A 20880-nucleotide genomic window follows, 5' to 3' on the forward strand; every position below is an offset into this window, starting at 1 on the left:
AGACTTTTTAAAATGTTGGTTTATTTTTGAGAGAGAGAATGAGTGCGAGCAGGGGAGGGGCAAAAAGAGAGAGGGGGGCGGAGGATCCGAAGAGGGCTCTGTGCTGACAGCAGCGAGCCTGATGCAGGGCTCCAACTCACAAACCATTAGATTGTGACCTGAGCCAAAGTTGGACGCTCAACCGACTGAGGCACCCAGGTGCCCCTTTTGTCCATTTTTAAAAAATTATTCTTTGTTTTTATTATTTTAGAGAGAGAGAGAGAGAGAGAGCACAAGCTGGGGAGAGGGGCAGAGAGAGAGAGAGACAGAGAGACAGAGAAAATCAATCAGACTCTATGCTTGGCACAGTGTCCAAACTGGGGCTCAATCCCACAACCCTGGGATTACAGTTTACTGACAGAACCACCCAGACTCCCCCTGCCTTTTGTCTATTAAAGATGAATTGTTTATTTTATTTTTGTTTTCAATAACTCTTTATTCTGATACAAATGCTTTGTCAGAAATGTGACTTGCACATATTTTTTTTTAACCAGTGCGTGGCCTATCTTTTCATTTTAACAGTATCTTTCTTAGAGCAAAAAGTTTCCATTTTCATAAAGTCCAGTTTATCTGAAGTTTTAGAATTTTTTTTAAAAATTTTTTTTTTTCAACGTTTATTTATTTTTGGGACAGAGAGAGACAGAGCATGAACGGGGGAGGGGCAGAGAGAGAGGGAGACACAGAATCGGAAACAGGCTCCAGGCTCTGAGCCATCAGCCCAGAGCCTGACGCGGGGCTCGAACTCATGGACCGCGAGATCGTGACCTGGCTGAAGTCGGACGCTTAACCGACTGCGCCACCCAGGCGCCCCAGTTTTAGAATTTTAAATTTATGTAGGTCTAAAATCCATTTCAAGTTAATTTATATACAAGCTGTGAAGTGTAGGTTGGCATTCTTTTTGTTTGTTTTTGGTTTTTGCATCTGAATATTTAAATTTTTTTTTTGACCTTTACTTTTGAGAGACAGAGAGAGACAGAGCACGAGCAGAGAGGAGCAGAGAGAGAGGGAGACACAGAATCCAAAGCAGACTCCAGGCTCTGAGCTGTCAACACAGAGCCCGACACAGGGCTCGAACTCAGGAACCTGTGTGAGATCATGACCTGAGCCGAAGTCAGACTTTTAACTGACTGAGCCACCCAGGTGCCCCTGCATATGAATGTTTTAATGTTCTAGCACCATTTGTTGAAAAGACTGTCCTTTCTACTGAGCTGGCTCTGTGCCTATGTCAGCAACCAAGTGGCCATGTTTATGTGGGTTTATTTTTGTTCTCTCTGTTCTGTTCCACTGATGTCTCTGTCTACCCTTTCACCAATACCACACTGTCTTTAATATTACTGGTTTAGAGTAAGTTTTGAAACTGGGTAGTGTGAGACCAACTTTATTTTTCTTCAAAATTGTTTTGACTATTGTAGATCATTTGCATTTCCATATTAATTTCATAATAAGCTTGTCATATCTGTACATAGTTTTGCTGGGATTTTGACTGCATTACACTTGAGTCTATAGATTAACTTGGGAAGGATTAATGTATAATATTGAGTGTTAGAAGCCAGGAACATGGTATATCTCTATTTATTTGAATCTTCCTTAATTTATTTCATCAGTGCTTATAGATTTCACCATATAGTTCTTATACATGTTTGTTAAATTTTACATGGGTATTTTGTTTTTGACACTTTTAAATTTTTTACTTTTAAACTTTTTTAGAGTTTAAAAGTTTAAAACTTTTAAACACTTTTAAAAATTATACACATACACATGTTTACAAAAATCATACACTTTAAAGTTTAAAAGTTTAAAACTTTTAAACACTTTTAAAAATTATACACATACACATGTTTACAAAAATCATACACCTGTAATTTTCTTTTCTGAAGATTTTTTAAAGCATTTTAGGGGTACTTGGGTTGGTTCAGTCAGTTAAGCATCCGACTTCAGCTTAGGTCATGATCTCGAGGTTCATGAGTTCCAGGCCCACATCGGGCTCTCTGCTGTCACCATGGAGCCTGCTTCTGAATCTCTCTCCTTCTCTCTACCTCTCCCCTGTGCGCACACACATATGCATGCTCTCTCTCTCAAAAATAAACATTTTTTTAAAAAAGCATTTTATTTTTTTCTTTCCCTTTGTTTGTTTGTCTTTAAACCAAGTTAGTTAACATATAGTGTAATGATAGTTTCAGGAGTAGAACCCAGTGATTCATCGCTTACATATAACACCCAGTGCTCATCCCAACAAGTGCCCTCCTTAATGCCCATCACCCAGTTAGTGTATCCCACACCTCTCTGCCAGCAACCCTTAGTTTGTTCTCTGCATTTAAGAGTCTCTATGGTTTGTCTCCCTCTCTGTTTTTACCTTATTTTTCCTTCCCTTCCCTTCCCTTATGTTCATCTGTTGTGTTTCTTAAATTCCACATATGAGTGAAGTCATATATTTGTCTTTCTCTGACTGACTTATTTCGCTTCGCATAATACCCTCTAGTTCCATCCACATTGTTGCAAATGGCAAGATTTCATTCTTTTTGATCACCAAGTAATATTTCATTGTGTATATATACCACATCTTCTTTATCCATTCATCAGTTGTTAGACATTTGGGCCCTTTCTATAATTTGGCTACTGTCGATAATGCTGCTCTAAACATTGGAGTGCATGTGCCCTTTGGAATTAGCATTTTTGTATTCTGTAGATAAATACCTGGCAGTGCAATTGCTGGGTTGTAGGGTAGTTCTATTTTTAATTTTTTGAGGAACCTCCATACTGTTTCCCAGAGTGGCTACACCAGTTTGCATTTCCAGCAACAGTGCAAAAGTTTTCTCCCTTCTCCACATCCTCACCAACTTTTGTTGTTCCTGAGTTGTTAATTTTAGCCATTCTGACAGGTGTGAGGTGGTATCTCATTGTGGTTTTGATTTGTATTTCCCTGATGATGAGTGATGTTGAGCGTCTTTTCATGTGTCTATTAGCCATCTGGAAGTCTTCCTTGGAAAAGTGCCTATTCATGTCTTCTGCCCATTTCTTCACTGGATTGTTTGTTTTGGGGGGAAGATTTATTTTTAAACAATCTCTACACCGCCCAGTGTGGGGCTCAAACTCACAACCCCAACATCAAGAGTCGCATGCTCCACCAACTGAGCCAGCCAGGCTCCCCTACACCTGTAATTTTAAAAAGCACTAAATTATATATAATTACATATATATATTACATATACATATGGCATATATTTTTTATGTATAACTTCAAATTCCAAAGGATCATTTCTGGTACCTGAAATACAATTGATTTTGTGTGATCACTTTGTATCTTGCAATCTTCTGTTATATTTTGAGCTTTTAAAAATATTTATTTAGGGAGAGAGAGAGAATATGAGCAGTGGACAGAGAGAGAGGGAGAGAGAGAATCCCAAGCAGGCTTCATGCTGTCAGCGCAGAGCCCAATGCAGGGCTCCATCTCAGGAACCATGAGATCATGACCTGAGCCAAAATCAAGAGTCAGATGCTTAACTGGCTGAGCCACCCAGGTATTCCTTGAACTTTTTTTATGGGTTCCATGGGATTTTCCACATGGGCAAACCTGTCCTCTGCAAGTAGACATTGTTTGTATTTCTTATTTTTTATTTGTATGCCTTTTATTTCTTCTTCTTGTCCTATGCACTAGCTATAAATTCCAGTACAATGTTGTAAAAGTGGTAAGAGAGGCCATCCTTGCCTTGTTCCTGGTGTTAGCAGGAAAACATGAATTTTTTCATCATTAAGTATGATGTTAGCTGAAAGTTGGTTTCAATGCCCTGTATCAGGTTAGGGAAGTTCTCTTCTATTCCTAGTATACGGGACATTTTTACCATGAATGGATGATGAATTTTATCAAGTGTTTTTTTCCACATATACTGAGATGTGCATGTGGCTTTTCTTCTTCAGCTGTTAATATCGCAAGCTACACTGATTGCTTTTTTAATTTTTTTGTTTTAGAGTAGTTTTAGATTTACAGAAACATTACAAAGATAGCACAAGAGATTCTGTATCTCCACACCTAGTTTTCCCTATTATTAACATCTTACTTTAGTTTGGTACATTTGTCATAATTAATGAATCAATACATTAATACTTTATCGAGAGCACCTTACAAGCACCTTAGTAAGCATGTTCTAGAATGCTATCCAGGACAAATGCATATACTTGTCACCTCTGGCTCCTTTTGGCTGTGACAGTTTTTCTGACTTTTTTTGACTTCCTCTTTTTGACGATTTTGACAAATTTGAGGAGTCCTGATCAGGTATTTCATAGGATGTCCTACTAGAAACTGCTGTTTTTCTCATGATTAGACTGCAGTTCTGTGTTTTGGGGAGGAAGATCCCAGGGTTGAAGTGTTATTTGAGCACATGCTATCAACATGCCTTATCACTTTTGAGGTGTCCCTGTTAATCACCTGTCACCTGGCTAAGGTAGCATTGTTCAGGTTTCTCCTCTATAAAGTTACTCTTTGCTCTCCTCTTTTCATACTGTCCTCTTTGGAAGGAAGTCACTGTGTGTAGGCCATACCTAAGGAGGGAGAGTTATGCTTCACCTCCTTGTGAGCAGAATATCTCGAATGTATTTGGAATTCTTACAGAAAATTTGTGTGTTCTTCCTCATTTACTAATTTATTCAATCATTTATAACAGTATGGACTCCTGGATATTTACTTTATGCTTTACACAATCCTACTTTATTTTTTTTAATGTTTATTTATTTTTGAGAGAGAGAGAGAGCAAGCAGGGGAGGGACAGAGAGAGAGGGAGACAAGAAAATCAGAAATAGGCTCTGTGTTGACAGCAAAGACCCCATGTGGGGCTCAAACTCACAAACCATCAGATCATGACCTGAGCCGAAGTTGGACGCTCAGCTAACTGAGCCTCACGGGCACTTTGATCCTACCTTATTTTGTTGCTCAAATTGTTCCAGTTTTGGCCACTGGGGCTCTTTCGGTTAGCTCTTGTGCTACCCTTCCCCCATTACAAAAATAAAAATAATAAGTTTTATTGCAATATAATTTGCATAACACACAACTGACTCGTTTAGAGTGTACAACTCAATGATTTTTAGTATATTCACAGGAAAGAGTGATCATCACCACAGTCAAACTTAGAACATTTTCATCACCTCAAAAGAAGCTCCAAACCTTTATTACCCCCGTCACCATCCTAAGCAACTAGTAATCTATTGTTCTCTCTATAGATTTGTCTCTTTGGGACAGTTCAAATATGCGGAATCAAACAGTATGTGGCCTCTTGTGACTGATTTCTTTCACTTAGCATAATGTTTTTCAAAATTCATCCATGTTTTAGCATGTTTTAGTACTTCATTCTTTTTTTTTTTTTTTGGACCAAATAATACTCCATTGGATGTACCACATTTTGCTTAGCCATTTGTCAGTTGATGGCCATTTGAGTTGTTTCCATTTTGGATATTATGAATAACGTTGCTATGAACATTCATATGTAAGTTTTGTATGGATATATGTTTTCATTTCTCTTGGGTATTTACCTAAAAATTAAATTACTGATTCAGATGGTAGCTATATGTTTAATATTTTGAGGAACTGATAGCCTGTTTTCCAAAGAATTCACCATTTTTCAATTTCACCAGCGTGTATGATGGTTCCTGTTTTTCCACACCCTTATGCACATTGTTTTTACCTGGCATTTTTATTCTAGTCACTCTAGTTGGTGTGAAGAGGTATCCACTGTAGTTTTGATTTGCATTTCCCTGATGAATAATCAAGTTAACATCTTTTCATAAGTTTATAGACCATTTGTTATCTTCCTTGGAGAGTTTTTATTCAGATCATTTGCTTATTTTTAATTGGGTTGTTGCCTTAAGAATTGACTTGTAGGGGCACCTGGGTGGCTCAGTTGGTTAAAGCTTCCAACTTCGGCTTAGATCATGATCTCATGGTCTATGAGTTCGAGCCCCACGTTGGGCTCTGTTCTGAAAGCTCAGAGCCTGGCTCCTGCTGCGGATTCTGTGTCTCCCTCTCTCTCTGCCCCTCCCCAGCTTGGGTGCTCTCTCTCTCTCTTTCAAAAATAAACGTTAAAAAATAAAGAACTGATTTGTAAAAGTTTGTTATATACTCTAGATGCAAATTTCTTATATATGATTTGCAAATATGTAATCCCATTTTGTGGGTTGTCTTTTCATTCTCTTGATAGTGTCCTTTCAAGCACAAATGTTTTTCATTTCAAAGAAGTACAGTTTATCTATATTTTGTTATATTGCTTGTGATTTTAGTGTCATATCTAAGCGCTCATCACCAATTTCAAGATCATGCAGCTACACTCCTATCTAAGAGTTTTCTTCTAAGAGTTTTATAGTTGTAGCTCTTATGTTTAGGTCTTTGATACATTTTGGGTTAATCTTCTCATATGGTGTGAAGTGAGGGTCCACCTTTATTTGTAGTGGCTATCTGGTTGTACAGCACCATTTTTAAAAATATTATTCCTTCCCCACTGAATGTTCTTGACCAAAACCCCGCTAACCATAGATATATGGGTTTATTTCTGGACTCTCAGTTCTGTTCCATTGTCCCCTTATGTCCATACTATGCTGTCTTGATGCATCTGCTTTATGTAGGTTTTGAGATTGGTGAGTGTGAGTCCTCCAACTTTGTTTTCTTTTTTAAGATTACTTTGGCTATTCTAGGTCTCTTGCTAACCCATATAATTTTTTGAATCAGCTTGTCAGTTTCTGTGAAGAAGCCAGTTGGGATTATGATAGGATTTCATCAAATCTGTAGATTCACTTGAGGAGGATTGCCATGTTAACAATACTAACTTTTCTGCTTCAAAACTATGGGATGTTTTCCCATTTTGTTAGGTTTTTAAGTTTTCATCAGTGTCTTGTAGTTTTTAGCACAAGTCTTGTACTTCTTTTGTTAGAATTATTCCAAAGTATCCTATTCTTTTGATGCTATTATAAATAGTACTGTTTCCTTAATTTTATTTTCAAGTTGTTCATTACAAGTATATAGAAATACAATAGATTTTTTTATATTGATCTAGTATCCTGCCACCTTGCTGAACTCAAGGATTCTTTAGGATTTTATATAAACAAGATAATGTCATCTTGGATGAAAAGAGATTTACTTCTTACTTTCCCATCTGGATGACTTTTATTTCTTCTTGTCTAATTGCCCTGGCTAAAATGTCTAGTACAAAGTTAAATAAAACTGACAATAACTGGCATCCTTGAATTTTAATTGATCTTGTTGGAAAAGCATCCAGTCTTTCATCATTGAATATGTTATTAGCTGTAGATTTTCCTGGGTGATCCTTCTCAGATTGAAGAAATTCCCTTTTATTCCTCATTTGTTGAGTGCTTTTATTATGAAAGGATATGGGTTTTGTTCCTTGTTTTGTGTGTCTATGGAGATGATCATGTGATTTTTGAAAGTTAAACCAACCTTGCATTCCTGAGAAAAATTCCCCTTCATCACAATGTGTAATGTTTTTGTATGTTGCAGGATTCAGTGTGCTATTATTTTGCTGGGGATTCTTGTGCCCAAATTCATAAAAGATTCTTGTCTTGTTTTAGTTTTTAATTTTTTTTAACATTTATTCATTTTTGAAAGACAGAGAGAGACAGAGCACAAACGGGGGATGGCCAGACAGAGAGGGAGACACAGAATCTGAAGCAGGCTCCAGGCTCCGAGCTGTCAGCACAGAGCCTGATGCAGGGCTTGAACTCACGGACCATGAGATCATGACCTGAGCCGAAGTCAGCCACTTAACCGACTGAGCCACCCAGGTGCCCCTATTTTTTTTTTTTTTTTTTTTTGTCATGCCTTTGGTTTTGATAGGATAATACTGGCCTCATGGAATGAGTTGGGAAAAGTACCATCCTCCTCTATTTTGGTGAAGTGTTTGCAAAGAATTGGTGGAATTCACTTGTAAGCCATCTAGACCTAGGCTTTTCTTGCTGGTAGTTATTGATTAGTGACTTTGTGTCTTTACATGTTGTAGGTCTACTCAGATTGTCCATTTCTTCTTCAGTCAGTTTGGGTCCTTTATGCCTTTCTAGGAATTTTCCCATTCATACTAAGGTATCTAATTTATTGGCATGTAATTGCTCATATTATTTTTTACCATCTTTTTTTTGTTTCTGTAAGGTGGGTAGTAAAGTCCACTCTTTCGTTTCTTATTCTAGTACTTTGAGTACCACTTTCTCCTCTGTGCACTCCCCTCTCATCGGTATAGTTAATGTTTGCCAATTTTTTTTTTTACCTTTTCGAAGCACCAGCTTATGGTTACATTGATTTTCTCCACTGTTGTTCTAGTCTCTATTTTATTAATTTGTACTCTAATCTTTTGTTATTAACTCTTCATACTTGCTTCAAGTTTATTTTACTTCCTCTTTTTAATGTCTTAATGTGGAAGTTTAGTTTATTGATTTGAGATTTTTCTGATTTTAAATATAGGCATATGCAACTATAAATTCCTCGCTAAGCCCTGCTTTAACTGCATCCTATATATTTGTTATGTTGTATCTTCAATTTCCTTCATCTCAAGGTATGATATAAATTCTTTCTTATTTTTTTCTTTGGACCATTGGTTATTAGAGTATGTTGTTTAATTTCTACCTATTTGTAAGTTTCCCAGATTTCCTTTTGTTATTGACTTATAGTTCCAGTCCATTGTGGTTAGAGAACATACTTTGTATTATTTCTATCCTTTCAAATTTCCTTAGGTTTGTTTATGCCTAGCATATGGTCTATCTTGAATAATGTTTTATGTGGACTTAAGAAGAATGTGTATGCAGGTGTTGTTGGATGGAGTGTTCTATAGATATCTCTTAGGTGTAGTTGGTTCATGGTGCTGTTTGAGTCTTCTTTTTTGTTGTTGTTGTTAATCTTCTGCCTAGTTGTATCTTATTGGAAGTGAGATATTGAATAGTCTCTGACTACTATTTTGAGTTGTCTATTTCTCCCTTCAAACCTTGCAGTTTTTGCTTCATGTGTTTTGGAGCTTTGTTTTTAGGTGTATATGTGTTTATAATTGTTATATTTTCCTGATGGATTGACCCATAAAATGCCCCTCTTTATGTCTAGTAACATTTTTTGCTTCAAAGTCTATTTTATTTGATGTTAGTATAGCCACTCCAACTTTTTTGAAACTGCTATTTATATGATACAACTTTTCCATCCTTTTACTTTAAATCTATTTATAGCCTAGATCTAAAATATGTCTCCTGTAGATAGCATATAGGAGGAAATTGCTTTTTTTGCCTATATAACAAACACTTACTTTAGATTATATTGTTTAATCCATTTACATTTAGTGTTATTATAATATAGTTAGATTTATATCTGCCATTTTATTTTTTTGTTTTCTAAATATCTCATTTAAATTTTTTTAATGTTTATTTATTTTTGAGAGAGAGACAGAGAGATACAGAGTATAAGTGGGGGAGGGGCAGAGAGAAGGAGACATGGAATCTGAAGCAGGGTCCAGGCTCTGAGCTGTCAGCACAGAGCCTGACGTGGGGCTTGAACCCAACGAGCTGTGAGATCATGACCTGAGCTGAAGTCAGATGCTTAACCAACTGAGCCACCCAGGTTCCTCTAAATATCTAATTTTTAACCTACTCCTTCTTTACTATTTTCTGCATTAAGTGAATATTCTCTAATGTGGCATTTCAATTTCCTTAGTGATTTTTTTCATAATAACTTTTGAGTTATTTCCTTATTGATTGCCCTAGGGCTTACTACAAACATATTTTGTTTTCCTGGGTACAATAGTCCACCCTCCGCCATGGAGATATGTCCCAAGACCCTCAGTGGATACCTGAAACCACATACAGTACCAAACCTTAGTCATACTAATTTTTTCCTCTATATGCATACATGTATATGATAAAGTTTAATTTATACAGTAGACACAGTAAGAAATTAACAAAAATAACTAATAATGAAACAAAAATTATAGCAATATACTATAATAAAGGTTATGTGAATGTGGTCTCTCTCAAAATATCTTATTGTACTGTACTTAGCCTTCCTCTTGTGATGATGCGAGATGATAAAATGCCCACATGATGAGATGAAATGAGGTGAATGACATAAACATTGTGACATAGCATTATGTTACCATTGACCTTTTGATAATACATCATGGGTAACTGAAACCACAGAAAAGGAAATGCAGATAAGTGGGGGACTGCTACATATAAAAGCTTATTTTTGTATAACTTTTAAAATCATGGTAAAAAATCATGTAACGTAAATTTACAATCTTAACCATTTTTTAAAAAATGTTTTATTTATTTTTGAAAGAGAGCAAGTGTGAGCAGGGGAGGGGCAGAGAGAGAGGAGGACAAAAGATCCAAAGCACGCTCTGCATTGACAGTAGTGAGCCTAATGTGGGGCCTGAACACACAAACCATGAGGTCAACCTGAGCTGAAGTCGGACACTCAACTGACTGAGCCATCCAGGTGTCCCTCAGTCTTAACCATTTTTAAGTGTATGGTTCAGTAGTCTTAAGTATATTCACATTGTTGGGGAATGAACTTTTCCATCTTGCAAAACATAAATTCTAAACCCATTACACAACACCTCCCCATTTTCCCTAGCCCCTCAACCACCATTCTACTTTCTATTTCTATGAACTTGACTGTTTTACAGACCTTCTATAATTGGAGTCATACAGTCTTTGTTTTTTTATGACTGGCTTATTTCACTTAGCACAATGTCTTCAAGTTTCATACAGGTTATAGCATATGAAAAAATGTCTTCCTTTTTTTCTTCTATTGGAACACCACATAAAAAGTATTAGTCCTGAATTTTTTCATTAGAAAAATAGCAGAGGGTGATAGTATAGGAAATCTGATGACTCAAAAAAAAAAAAAAAGGGGTGAGCTCATGGGTTGAAGATGAGGGCAACTAAAATACTAAATGAATGATGAAAGAACTTAAACTTCTATTAATATCATTAGATTACAAAAGGAGGACATATGAAAAAAGAGCTCAGGGTGCCTGGGTGGCTCAGTTAGTAAAGCATCCGACTTCAGCTCAGCTCATGATCTCACTGTTTGTGGGTTTGAGCCCTGCATCAGGCTCTGTGCTGACAGCTCAGAGCCTGGAGCCTCCTTCAGATTCTGTGTCTCCCTCTCTCTCTGCCCCTCCCCCGCTCATGCTCTGTCTGTCTCCTTCAAAAATAAATAATGTCAATTTGTTTAATTTAACTTTTCATATAACTTTCAAAAATGTTGCCAATATTACATGTCATAAGAATTATTACGTGGTATTTTAAATCCTTACATTTCTGTTATTTCTTATAATATACTTTAATATACAATAAGTGGATTGCTCATTTTTTATTGTGTTTTAGGAATATTTTGTATGGTTTAGATATGAATTTTTTTGCAAATTTTGTATCAAATGTGTGTTTAGCAAATATTTTCTTATAATCTGTTGTCTGTTTTTTCATTCTCTTAGCACTACTCTGTCTTCCACAGAGTAGATATTTATAATGTCAGTAAGTCCCGTTTATCCATTTTGTTTCATGGATTGTTTTGTAGTGTATATAAAAATATATCACCAAACCTGAGGTCTCTTAGATTTTCACCTGTTATCTTCTAGAAGTTTCTTAGTTTGCGATTTTGCATTTAGGTCTATGATCCACTTTGAGTTAATTTTTGTGAAAAGTGTAAATTCTATGTCTAGATTCATTTGTTTTGCATGTTTGTCCTAGCATTATTTGTTGAAAAATCATCTTTTCTTCATTAAATTGCTTTTGCCCTTTTGTCAAAAACAGGTTGACTGTATTTGTGTGGGTTTCTGAATCTGTTCTAAAGACAGTTAAAGACATTGATCTATGTCTTTATGTGCTAATACATACTGTCAAAAATCAATTGACCATGGATGTGTGTAGTTATATCTAGGCCCTCAATTCTATTTATTTTTCTATATACCTATCCTTAAAGCAGCACCACACTGTTCTCTTTTATGTAGTTGTGTAGTAAGTTTATAAATCACAAAGTGTGAGTCATCCAACTTTGTTCTTTTTCAACATTGCTTTGCTATTCAAGATGCTTATTTCTTTATGAATTTGAGAATTGGTTTTTTCATTTCTGTAAAATGGCTGTTGGAATTTTGATAGCGATTGCATTGAACCTGTATATGGCTTTGAGTAATATTGCCATCTTAAGAACATTAAGTCTTCCATAGCATGAACATGGAATGTCTTTCCATTTATTTCAGTCTACTTCAATTCTTGCAACAATGTTTTGCAGATTTCAACCTACAATTTCTTTATCTCTTTCTTAAGATTGTTCCTAGTGTTTTACTCTTTTGTATGCTATTGGAAATGGAATTTCTTAATTTCCTTTTCCATTGCTGCTGTACAGAAACACAAGTGATTTTTCAGTATTGATCTCGTATCTTAAAAATTAACCTAATTCATATACTAGGGCTATTTGCTAGTATTTTATTAAGGATTTTTATAACTATACTAATAATTTTCATCTGTAGTTTTTCTTTGTGATGTCTTTTTTGTTGTTGTTTGTTGTCTCTTCTTAATAAGGAGAATGCTGGCATAATAATGAATGAAATGTTCTCTCCACTATTTTATGGAAGAGTTTGGAAAGATTGATGTTAATTATCCTTTTAAATATTTGGTTGAATTTATGAGTAAAGCCATCTGATCCTAGGCTTTTCTTTGTTGAGGGGTTTTTCATTACTGATTTAACCTCTGTCTGTTATGGATCTGTTGAGATTTTCTATTCTTGAGTTTAGGTAATTTATGTGTTTCTTGGTATTGTTTGACATTTATTGTCGGTGTATTTGTCTTTTACCTTACATGAGAAATAAAAAGAGGAGTTACTAACACAAAATACAGTGATACTGGTTTTTATATTTACCTGTGTAGTTATCTTTACTGGTATTCCTTATTTCTTAATATGGCTTCAAGTTACTGTCTAATGTCTAGTGCCCTTCCTTTTCAGGCTAAAGAAGGCCTTTTAGAATTTCTTATAGGTCAGGTCTACACTGACTTAGCTTGACTAAACTTTGGTCAGGCCTCTCTTCCCTTCACAAGCCCTGAATTTTGTTTTGTCCCAGGTCTGAGCCTGAACAGCTCCCTGAACATGCACCCTGAACAGCTCATCCCAAGGTTGGCTGACCACAGTGGGAACATTTCATGTCAGACTACCCCATCGTGCTTTTTGTTCACCTCCCCAACTCACTTGCCCAGTTTTCTCTCAAAAATTTCTGCTGAGCGTTTTCCATCCTCCCTATAAAAGAAAAACCTTTTTCTAAAGTTTATTTCCTTATTTAAGTAATCTCTACACCCAACATTTGGCTTGAACTCACAACCCTGAGATCAAGAGTCACATGCTCCCCCAACTGAGACAGCCAGTTGCCCCTTTTTTCTATTCAATTTTGAGATGCTTTCAGATTGAAGTCAGAGCATTGTTCCTATTGCAATAGTCTTTTTGAAATAAGTTTCTCCTTACCGAAGTCTGGATTTATTTTTATTTGATACTTGAAGGGTCCAGCGCTTATCTTCCTCACTGCTGAGAGAAATGGTATTATTTTATATATTTTTTACTATTATTTTTATTTCATTGCTAGCATTTCCTAGTATTTAATTCGTTTGGCTTTCTACTATTCAAGGTAACTTTCCTATTTATGTTAATAACATACATCGATTTACATTTTTGCCTCCTTTGGTAGCTTGGTGTTCAAAAGGCTTTAAGACTTTTTCTCTGAGGTACTGAAAAAATACAGGGCTGCATACAGAAGTGACAACCACCTGCCACAATCTCTGAATTGCTAAAGAAACATCAACGTTTTCAAAATTCTCCAGGTCCTTAGCGAGCGGACTTGTGGGAAATGGAGTCCGGAAGTTTGAGAGTCCGCCGCGCGTGGTCATGGGAACGGGTCTTCTGCGGCTCCTTCTGCGCATGGGCAGAACTTCGCAGGCCCTTCCAGGTTCTCCCGCTTACGGTGAGAGACGGTGCGGAACCTCCACGATCCTGCAGGTCTGCTTGCCGCTCTGGGAGCTGGTGCGGCCCAAGTGGGAGGGTTGGCGAGGCCAGAGGGTTGGAGAGCTCCCAAAGGATCCCTGAGCGGCTCCAGGGAGCGTTGGTGCCTAGCGTGGGGAAGAGGCCCGGGAACTCCGGCGGGACCCTCGGCTGTTGTACCCGAGAGACTGGGTGGGGGAGGCTTCTGCCGGGTGGAGGGACTCCGGGACCGGAGAGTTTGTGTTAGGGGGAGGGGCCGGCGTGGGATGCGGGGATGCGGGGATGCGGGGACCAGGTACCCCGGGGAAGATGCACATTCCGCGTGGATCCCGGGGCGTGGCTTGTGCGGCCGCGGGAGGAGCGTCCGGTGCGCATGCGTGGTGGGTGCGCTCAGCCGCAGAGAGAGGGGGCCCGGGTTAAGCGGGTGTTTTGATGCAGGGCAGCACCGGGTATAAAAGAGTCATCTGGGAAAAATAACCTACCTGAGACTTTACGTCTGTAAAACTGAAGGTATTCATAACACCTGCCTCCTGGAGTTGTTCAGAGGCCTAGCAGTAAATGTTAGTGACTGTTAACAGACTTCTTATTCGTTACTTTATGCTCAGTTAGGTGGGTATAGCTCTCCCTGCTGTAACAAATTGGAAAACTGAGACCGAGAGGAAAGTTATATGCCCGAAGTCACAACATTAGCAGATAAACTAGAAGACAATTTTAGTTGTTTCTCCAAATGTCATGGTCTTTGCAATTTACTATCTTGGTTATAAAAGCCAGCACTGCATCCTGCACAACGCTTTGCAGAAGTAATTTGGCATGTGAAGAAACAATTTGAACGATTGAATCTTACCATGGCAGTTCTGTTTGAGGGATTTCTAGATGTCTTCAGAGCCTCTGATAGACAGGATAATTGTTTCTGAGTTAGGTCTGTAACTGTTCTCAGAAGCCTTGATTTGAGTTTATTGAAGGTCTGACCTGAGAGATTCCATGGAACAACAAATACAGTTGAACTGTGGGCCTGGGTGGCAATTCAGTTAAAAAGAATTTGCCCCTTAGGTGCATTTCTCATCTACCTTTGAATGAAGCACGTTTTGTCAAGTAAGGAAGAGTCTCTGGGAACAGAATCTTACCTGGAGAGAACCATTCCATGATTTGACTGAGTTTTTGAGCAGAGGCAGTGTAGTTCCCAGAGAGGAGCAGATTCTAGGTTTGCACAGCCTGTTCAGAATGAGTGAGATTTGAGAATGTTGCCACCTTCAGAATCCTTCAGGGCTGCCTAATGAAGGGAAGTCTGGACCAGGTTTCAGAAGAGAGGCATCTGGGTTGCACCAATGGAGGACAGTTAGGCTTCATTGGAGGCGCTCCAAGGACATGCAGGAAGGGGCCTTAAAACCAGATCTGAGTCAGTCTTGTCTCACCAATCCCAGCTCATCCCCCACTCTCTTTATTTTTCACTCACTCTTCCCAGATTCCGAGCTGTCTTTCACATGATGAATCTGACATTTAAAGGTGTGCGGATGAGTTCTTTATAGGATAGCAGTACAAGAAGAGTTTATTTTTCTTCCTAAAAGGTGAGGAAAAATTGGTGCTGAGGGTGTAAGTGAATTTCCCTGGTTTTGTGTTAGGGGCAGAGCCCAAAGTAGATCTTGAATCTCCCCACACCCAGGCCAGTGCTGACCACATCATCACTGTGGAAACACATTTCTTAAAAGACAGCCATTTCAGAGTGTACATCTATTTTAGAAAAACAATTAAAAAGTACCCTTACCTGAAAGTGCCTCCGTCCTTTTTTTTTCACAGCTTTGGTTGAGTTCTCTAATTTGGGGAGTAAACAAGGAAATATACATGTAACAACTTTTATTTTAAAACCTTTGCTGAAGGTGTAGTGTTCCTTCATTTAGCATATTGTCATTTGTTTAACCAATTTTCTGATTTTTAAAACTTCTTTGAAGTAGAATAAAGGGGTTATTATTTTAAACTATTTTAAAATATCAATATTGTAAAATATCAGTAGACAAGAGTTCCATTCACCCAGTGAAAAATTGCACACCCAAGCTTTGCATGGCCAAATCACAGTCACATGTGGACATGTGGGTGCTTTATCTTATGTCCTTTCCTGCCCCTTCTCCAAGGTGAAAAGGGTATAAAATGCCTATAGAGAGGCATTTTATCCTGGTGATGTTGGCGGCTTTTTAAGAAGGCAAATCCAGGAACTGCAAAGCAATCTGTATCTTTAATGACTTCATTCCTGTTTTTCTATCCCAGCTATACTTTCAGAGATTTCAACATTTTTCCAAGAAAGACCAGCAAATTATGAAGAAATCCTATGTGAGTTGTTGTTGAAGTCATTTTATGCTTTGTTTTAAAATGAATTTTATGAGGGTAACGACTCCTGTATTTTAAATGAAAAGTAGAAATAGATAAAATGAACCTGAGGGAATCAGCATGACACAATGGTTCTCAAACTTTAGTGCACATCAGATCAAAACTGGAAAGTTTATTAAACCATAGAATGGGACCCGAAAATTTTCATTTTGAACAGGATTGCAGGTGATGTTGAGGTCTATAGACCAGTAGCATTGGAGTAACAGATCAATAGGGCAAAGTTGACGAGACACACACACACACACACACACACACACAGTTCAAATGAAATTAGATGGTTAGCAAACTTAAGTTGCAATTATTTCTGACCTTTAGCCATGACCAAAAAAAAAAAAAAAGACTGTTACATTGATCATGCACCAAGCAATCTGACTCCATTTGGAGCCTAAAGACTTTCTGGCATTGAGAGGTGAATAAAACAACTTTTGTTTCTTTTATGTAGATGATAAACAACCTTCTGGTGGCAACCAGAATGCCTGTAATTATCTTTCAGTGGAAGCAAAAGACAAAGAGCAGAGCAGAGCCCAGTTAATTAGGTTTTTTAGGAGACAATGTTACTGAAGCCACGTAGACAGCTTTCCGATGATCTTGATTTATTTTTGTTTTTGTTTTTCCTTGATAAAACCTAGAGCTCCTGTAGGCTAAATGGATGGTGTGTCCTTAAAGTTACTCTGGAATTCTCAGTCCCTGGCAACCAGTAAAATACATTCTGTTGCTGTAGACTTGCCTCTTCTGGGTCTTTTATATAAATACAGTCAAATGATACGTATTTTTGTACGTCATTCTTCCTTCACTTAGCAGAATGCTTTAAAAGTTTGTTCGTATTGTAGGATGTTACAGACTTCATTTTCTTATCCAACTTTATTAAGGTGTATTTGACAAAACTCTAAGACATTTAAAGTGTACATCATGATGATTTTGATATTTGTATACATTGTGAAAGGACTCCTCCCGTCTAGTTAGCAAACATGTCCGTTACCTCACGTAGTTCTTCGTTTCTTCACATAGCAACTTTCTTTTTAATGTTTTATTATTAAAAACAATTTTTTTAATGTTTATTTTTGAGAGAGAGAGAGAGAGAGAGGAGACAGAGTTTGAGTAGGGGAGGGGCAGAGAGAGAGGGAGACACAGAATCTGAAGCAGGCTCCAGGCTCTGAGCTGTCAGCACAGAGCCCTATGTAGGGCTCGAACCCACGAACAGTGAGATCATGACCTGAGTTGAATTCGGAGGCTTAACTGCCTGAGCCACCCAGGTATCACTGGCATAGCAAATTTTAATTGTACAATACAGGGATACCAGCTCTAGTCCCCATGTTACACATTAGATCATCAAGCCTTCTTCATTTTATAGCTGAATGTTTGTGCCTTTTTACCAAGACTTCATTCCTTTTTATTGGTGAATAATATTCCATTGCATAGATGGACCACATTTTGTTTATCCACTTATTGGTTAATAGACATTGGGTCTTTTTCTGCCTTTCCACTATTGTGAATAGTGCTGCTCTGAATATTTCATGTGCAAGTTTTGCTTGAATACGTGTCTTTAGTTCTTCTGGGTGTTTACTCAGAAGTGATAATGCAGGACCATATGTTAGTTGTATTCTCACCTTACTGAGGAACCGCCAGACTTTTTCACAGTGGCTGCACAATTTCACATTTCCACCAGCAATGTATGCAAGTTCGTTTCTCCTCGTTGTTGACAACGCTTGTTGTCTTTTTATGTTAGCCATCCTAGTGGGTATGAAGTAATATCTCATTGTGGTTTTGATTTGCTTTTCCCTAATGACTAATGAGTACCTTTTCATGTGCTTGTTTGGTATTTGGATATCTGCTTTGCATGCATGTCTGTTCAAATCCTTGGCCCATTTTTATTATTATTATTACTCCTGGCACCCTTTATTTTTATTTTTTTCTGCATTATTCTTTTAATGTTTATTTTTGAGAGAGAGTGATTATGTGAGAGTGGGGGAAGGGCAGAGAGAGGGAGAGACAGAATGTGAATCAGGTCTGCACTGTCAGTGCAAAGTCTGACGTGGGGCTGGAACCCACAAACCGTGAGATCGTGACATCAGCCAAAGTCAGATGCTCAACCGACTGAACCATCCAGGCGCCCCTCAAATCCTTGGTTCATTTTTTAAATTGGATTTTTTGTTAGTATTTTGGGTACTAGTTTTTTAAAAATGTTTTTATTTTATTTTTTGAGAGACAGAGAACTAGTCAGGGAGGGGCAGAAAGAGAGGGAGACACAGAATCCGAAGCAGGCTCCAGGCTCTGAGCTGTCAGCAGAGAGCCTGATGCGGGGCTCGAACTCACAAACCACGAGATCATGACCTGAGCTGAAGTCGGATGCTCAACCGACTGAGCCACCCAGGTGCCGCATTGGGTACTAGACTTTTATCAGATGTATGATTTTCAAATATTTCTCATTCTGTGAGTTGTCTTTTCATTCTCTTGATGGCATGTCCTTTGATTCACAAAAGGTTATAATTTGGTAAAATCTGGTTTCTCTTTTTCTTTATTGAATTTGCCATTGATGTCTTGTCTAAGAATCCATGTCAAGTCTAAGATCATGAAGATTCGCTCCTGTTTTCTTCTAAGAGTTATAGTTTTTAGCTCTTACATGTAGGTCTTTGATCTGTTTTGAGATAATTTTTGTGTATAATATGAGGGAGGGGTCCATTTTCATTCATTTGCCTGTGGATATCCGGTTCCAGTGTCATTAGTTGAAGAGACTATTTTTTTTCTCCCACACCCCTTAGGCTTGTTACTGTTAGGTAAGGTGCAGTTTTGTTGTTGTGTAATGAATTTCTGGAAAGAAAGACTTTTTTGTAAAGACTGTATTTGCTCTATTTCATTACAGAAGTGTATTCCATTTACCAATGGTGAACTAGTAATTAAAAATTTTTTTAATGTTTTTATTTATTTTTGAGAAAGAGAGTGCGCACACATGCAAGTGGGGGAAGGGCAGAGGGAGAGAGGGAGACACAGAATCCAAAGCAGGCTCCAGGCTTTGAGCTATCAGCACAGAGCCTGATGCGGGGCTCAAACTCATGAACCGCGAGATCACGACCTGACCCCAAGTTGGACACTTAACCTACTGAGCCACCCAGGTGTCCCCCAGTGGTGAACTAGAGATTTTCTTAAATGCCTGGGGCCAACAAAACCAAAAATCTCTGAGTCCTTGCTGCTGGGGTCTAGGTGTGTTGGGTTATACCACCACCACCACCACCACCACCACCACCACCACCACCACCGGCACGAGACCAGGCCGTTGACAACTCTTCCCTCGCACTCACTTCCTGTTGGCGCAGAGCTGATGGCCACCAGAGGTGAGAGCCTGGGGCTTTATTGGGTCTTTTCTGAACATGCACCCTGTCCTGAATATGTGTGTCTTCTAGATTTCCAGGAACATGTGGAAGCTTTTCAGTCTCAAGCTATTCCACTCCCCAGCGTTTCTCGCCAGACTTTTTTGGCATGTCTTGTTCGCCCCACGCGTTATCTTTTGCCCCTGGTGGCAGCAGCTGGTTCATTTGCCTTCAAATGTTTTCAGTAGGTGCCCTCCCCGTATCCTGTGATGTGCGAGAGTTATATGAGTATTTTGCCTTAGTCTTTTCACGTCTCCACTAGACAGGTCAAAACAGACAGTCCCCATTGTTTGAGAACCAGCTCTGTTCTATTCTCTCCAGCACCAGGAATCCACACCAAGAATGTGGGATTTCATCTTCCAAGACTGTTGCTGAGCCAGTTCGTGGGTTGAATTGTGTCTCCCGAAAATTCATGTGTTGGAGCCCTAACCCCCGATACCTTAGAATGTGACCTTATCTGGAGGTAGGATCTTTACCAAGGTAATCAAGTTAAAGTGACATCATTAGGGTGGGCCCTAATATGGTATGACTGGTGTCCTCATCAAAGGGAGATTTGGACCCAGAGTTGCGTACAGAGGGAAGATGATGAGACACAGGGAGGCGGTCGCCTGCAAGCCCACGGAAGAAGCCTTGACCGGCTTCTTCCCTCACAGAAGGAACCACCTTGCCAGCACCATAGTCTTGGAGTCTAGCCTCGGCACTGCGACCGTAACTTTCTGTGAGGACAGCCGCCCAGTTTGCGTTCTTTGCTGTGGCGGCTCTGGCCCACGAGGGCCCCCTGCGAGGCTGAGGTGGAGCAAGGCTAAGTCAAAGCCACACGGGTCTCCTACCAGGTTTCAGCTGCCTTCTGTATCCGTCCTTCGGTAGGTGGTTGTCAACCTTTGCCTCTTTTCCGGAGGTCTGATAAAATTCATTCTGATGGTTGTTGCCATTGTTCTGATGTTTCTGTGGAGGGATGGACCCCGGGCGGTTCCCCGCTCTTACCTTCCTGACCCAGACCCGCTTCGGGGATCGTTTGCAGGGCACGAGTTGCTCGACCTCTGTGCCTGTGCTCTTGTGCGGTCCCTACTGCTGGCTCCTGTGACTCCACACAAGCCCCTTCCT

At 38.8% G+C, this 20880-nt stretch overlaps 1 protein-coding gene across 1 annotated transcript in view; it reads left to right on the top strand.

Moving 5' to 3' along the window:
- Positions 1–13962: 13962 nt before the first annotated feature.
- The window catches only part of LOC112851549 (uncharacterized), a 30252-nt gene continuing 23334 nt past the window's right edge, over positions 13963–20880 (top strand). The window contains 2 exon segments of the mRNA XM_025915056.2: positions 13963–14050; positions 16292–16354. Of these exon segments, the coding sequence (XP_025770841.2) occupies positions 13973–14050; positions 16292–16354 (141 nt within the window). The 5' untranslated portion in view covers positions 13963–13972.

The sequence above is a fragment of the Puma concolor genome, chromosome D2 (assembly GCF_028749965.1).
Source record: "Puma concolor isolate L17-30 chromosome D2, mPumCon1.1.hap2, whole genome shotgun sequence".
Taxonomy (NCBI): domain Eukaryota; kingdom Metazoa; phylum Chordata; class Mammalia; order Carnivora; family Felidae; genus Puma; species Puma concolor.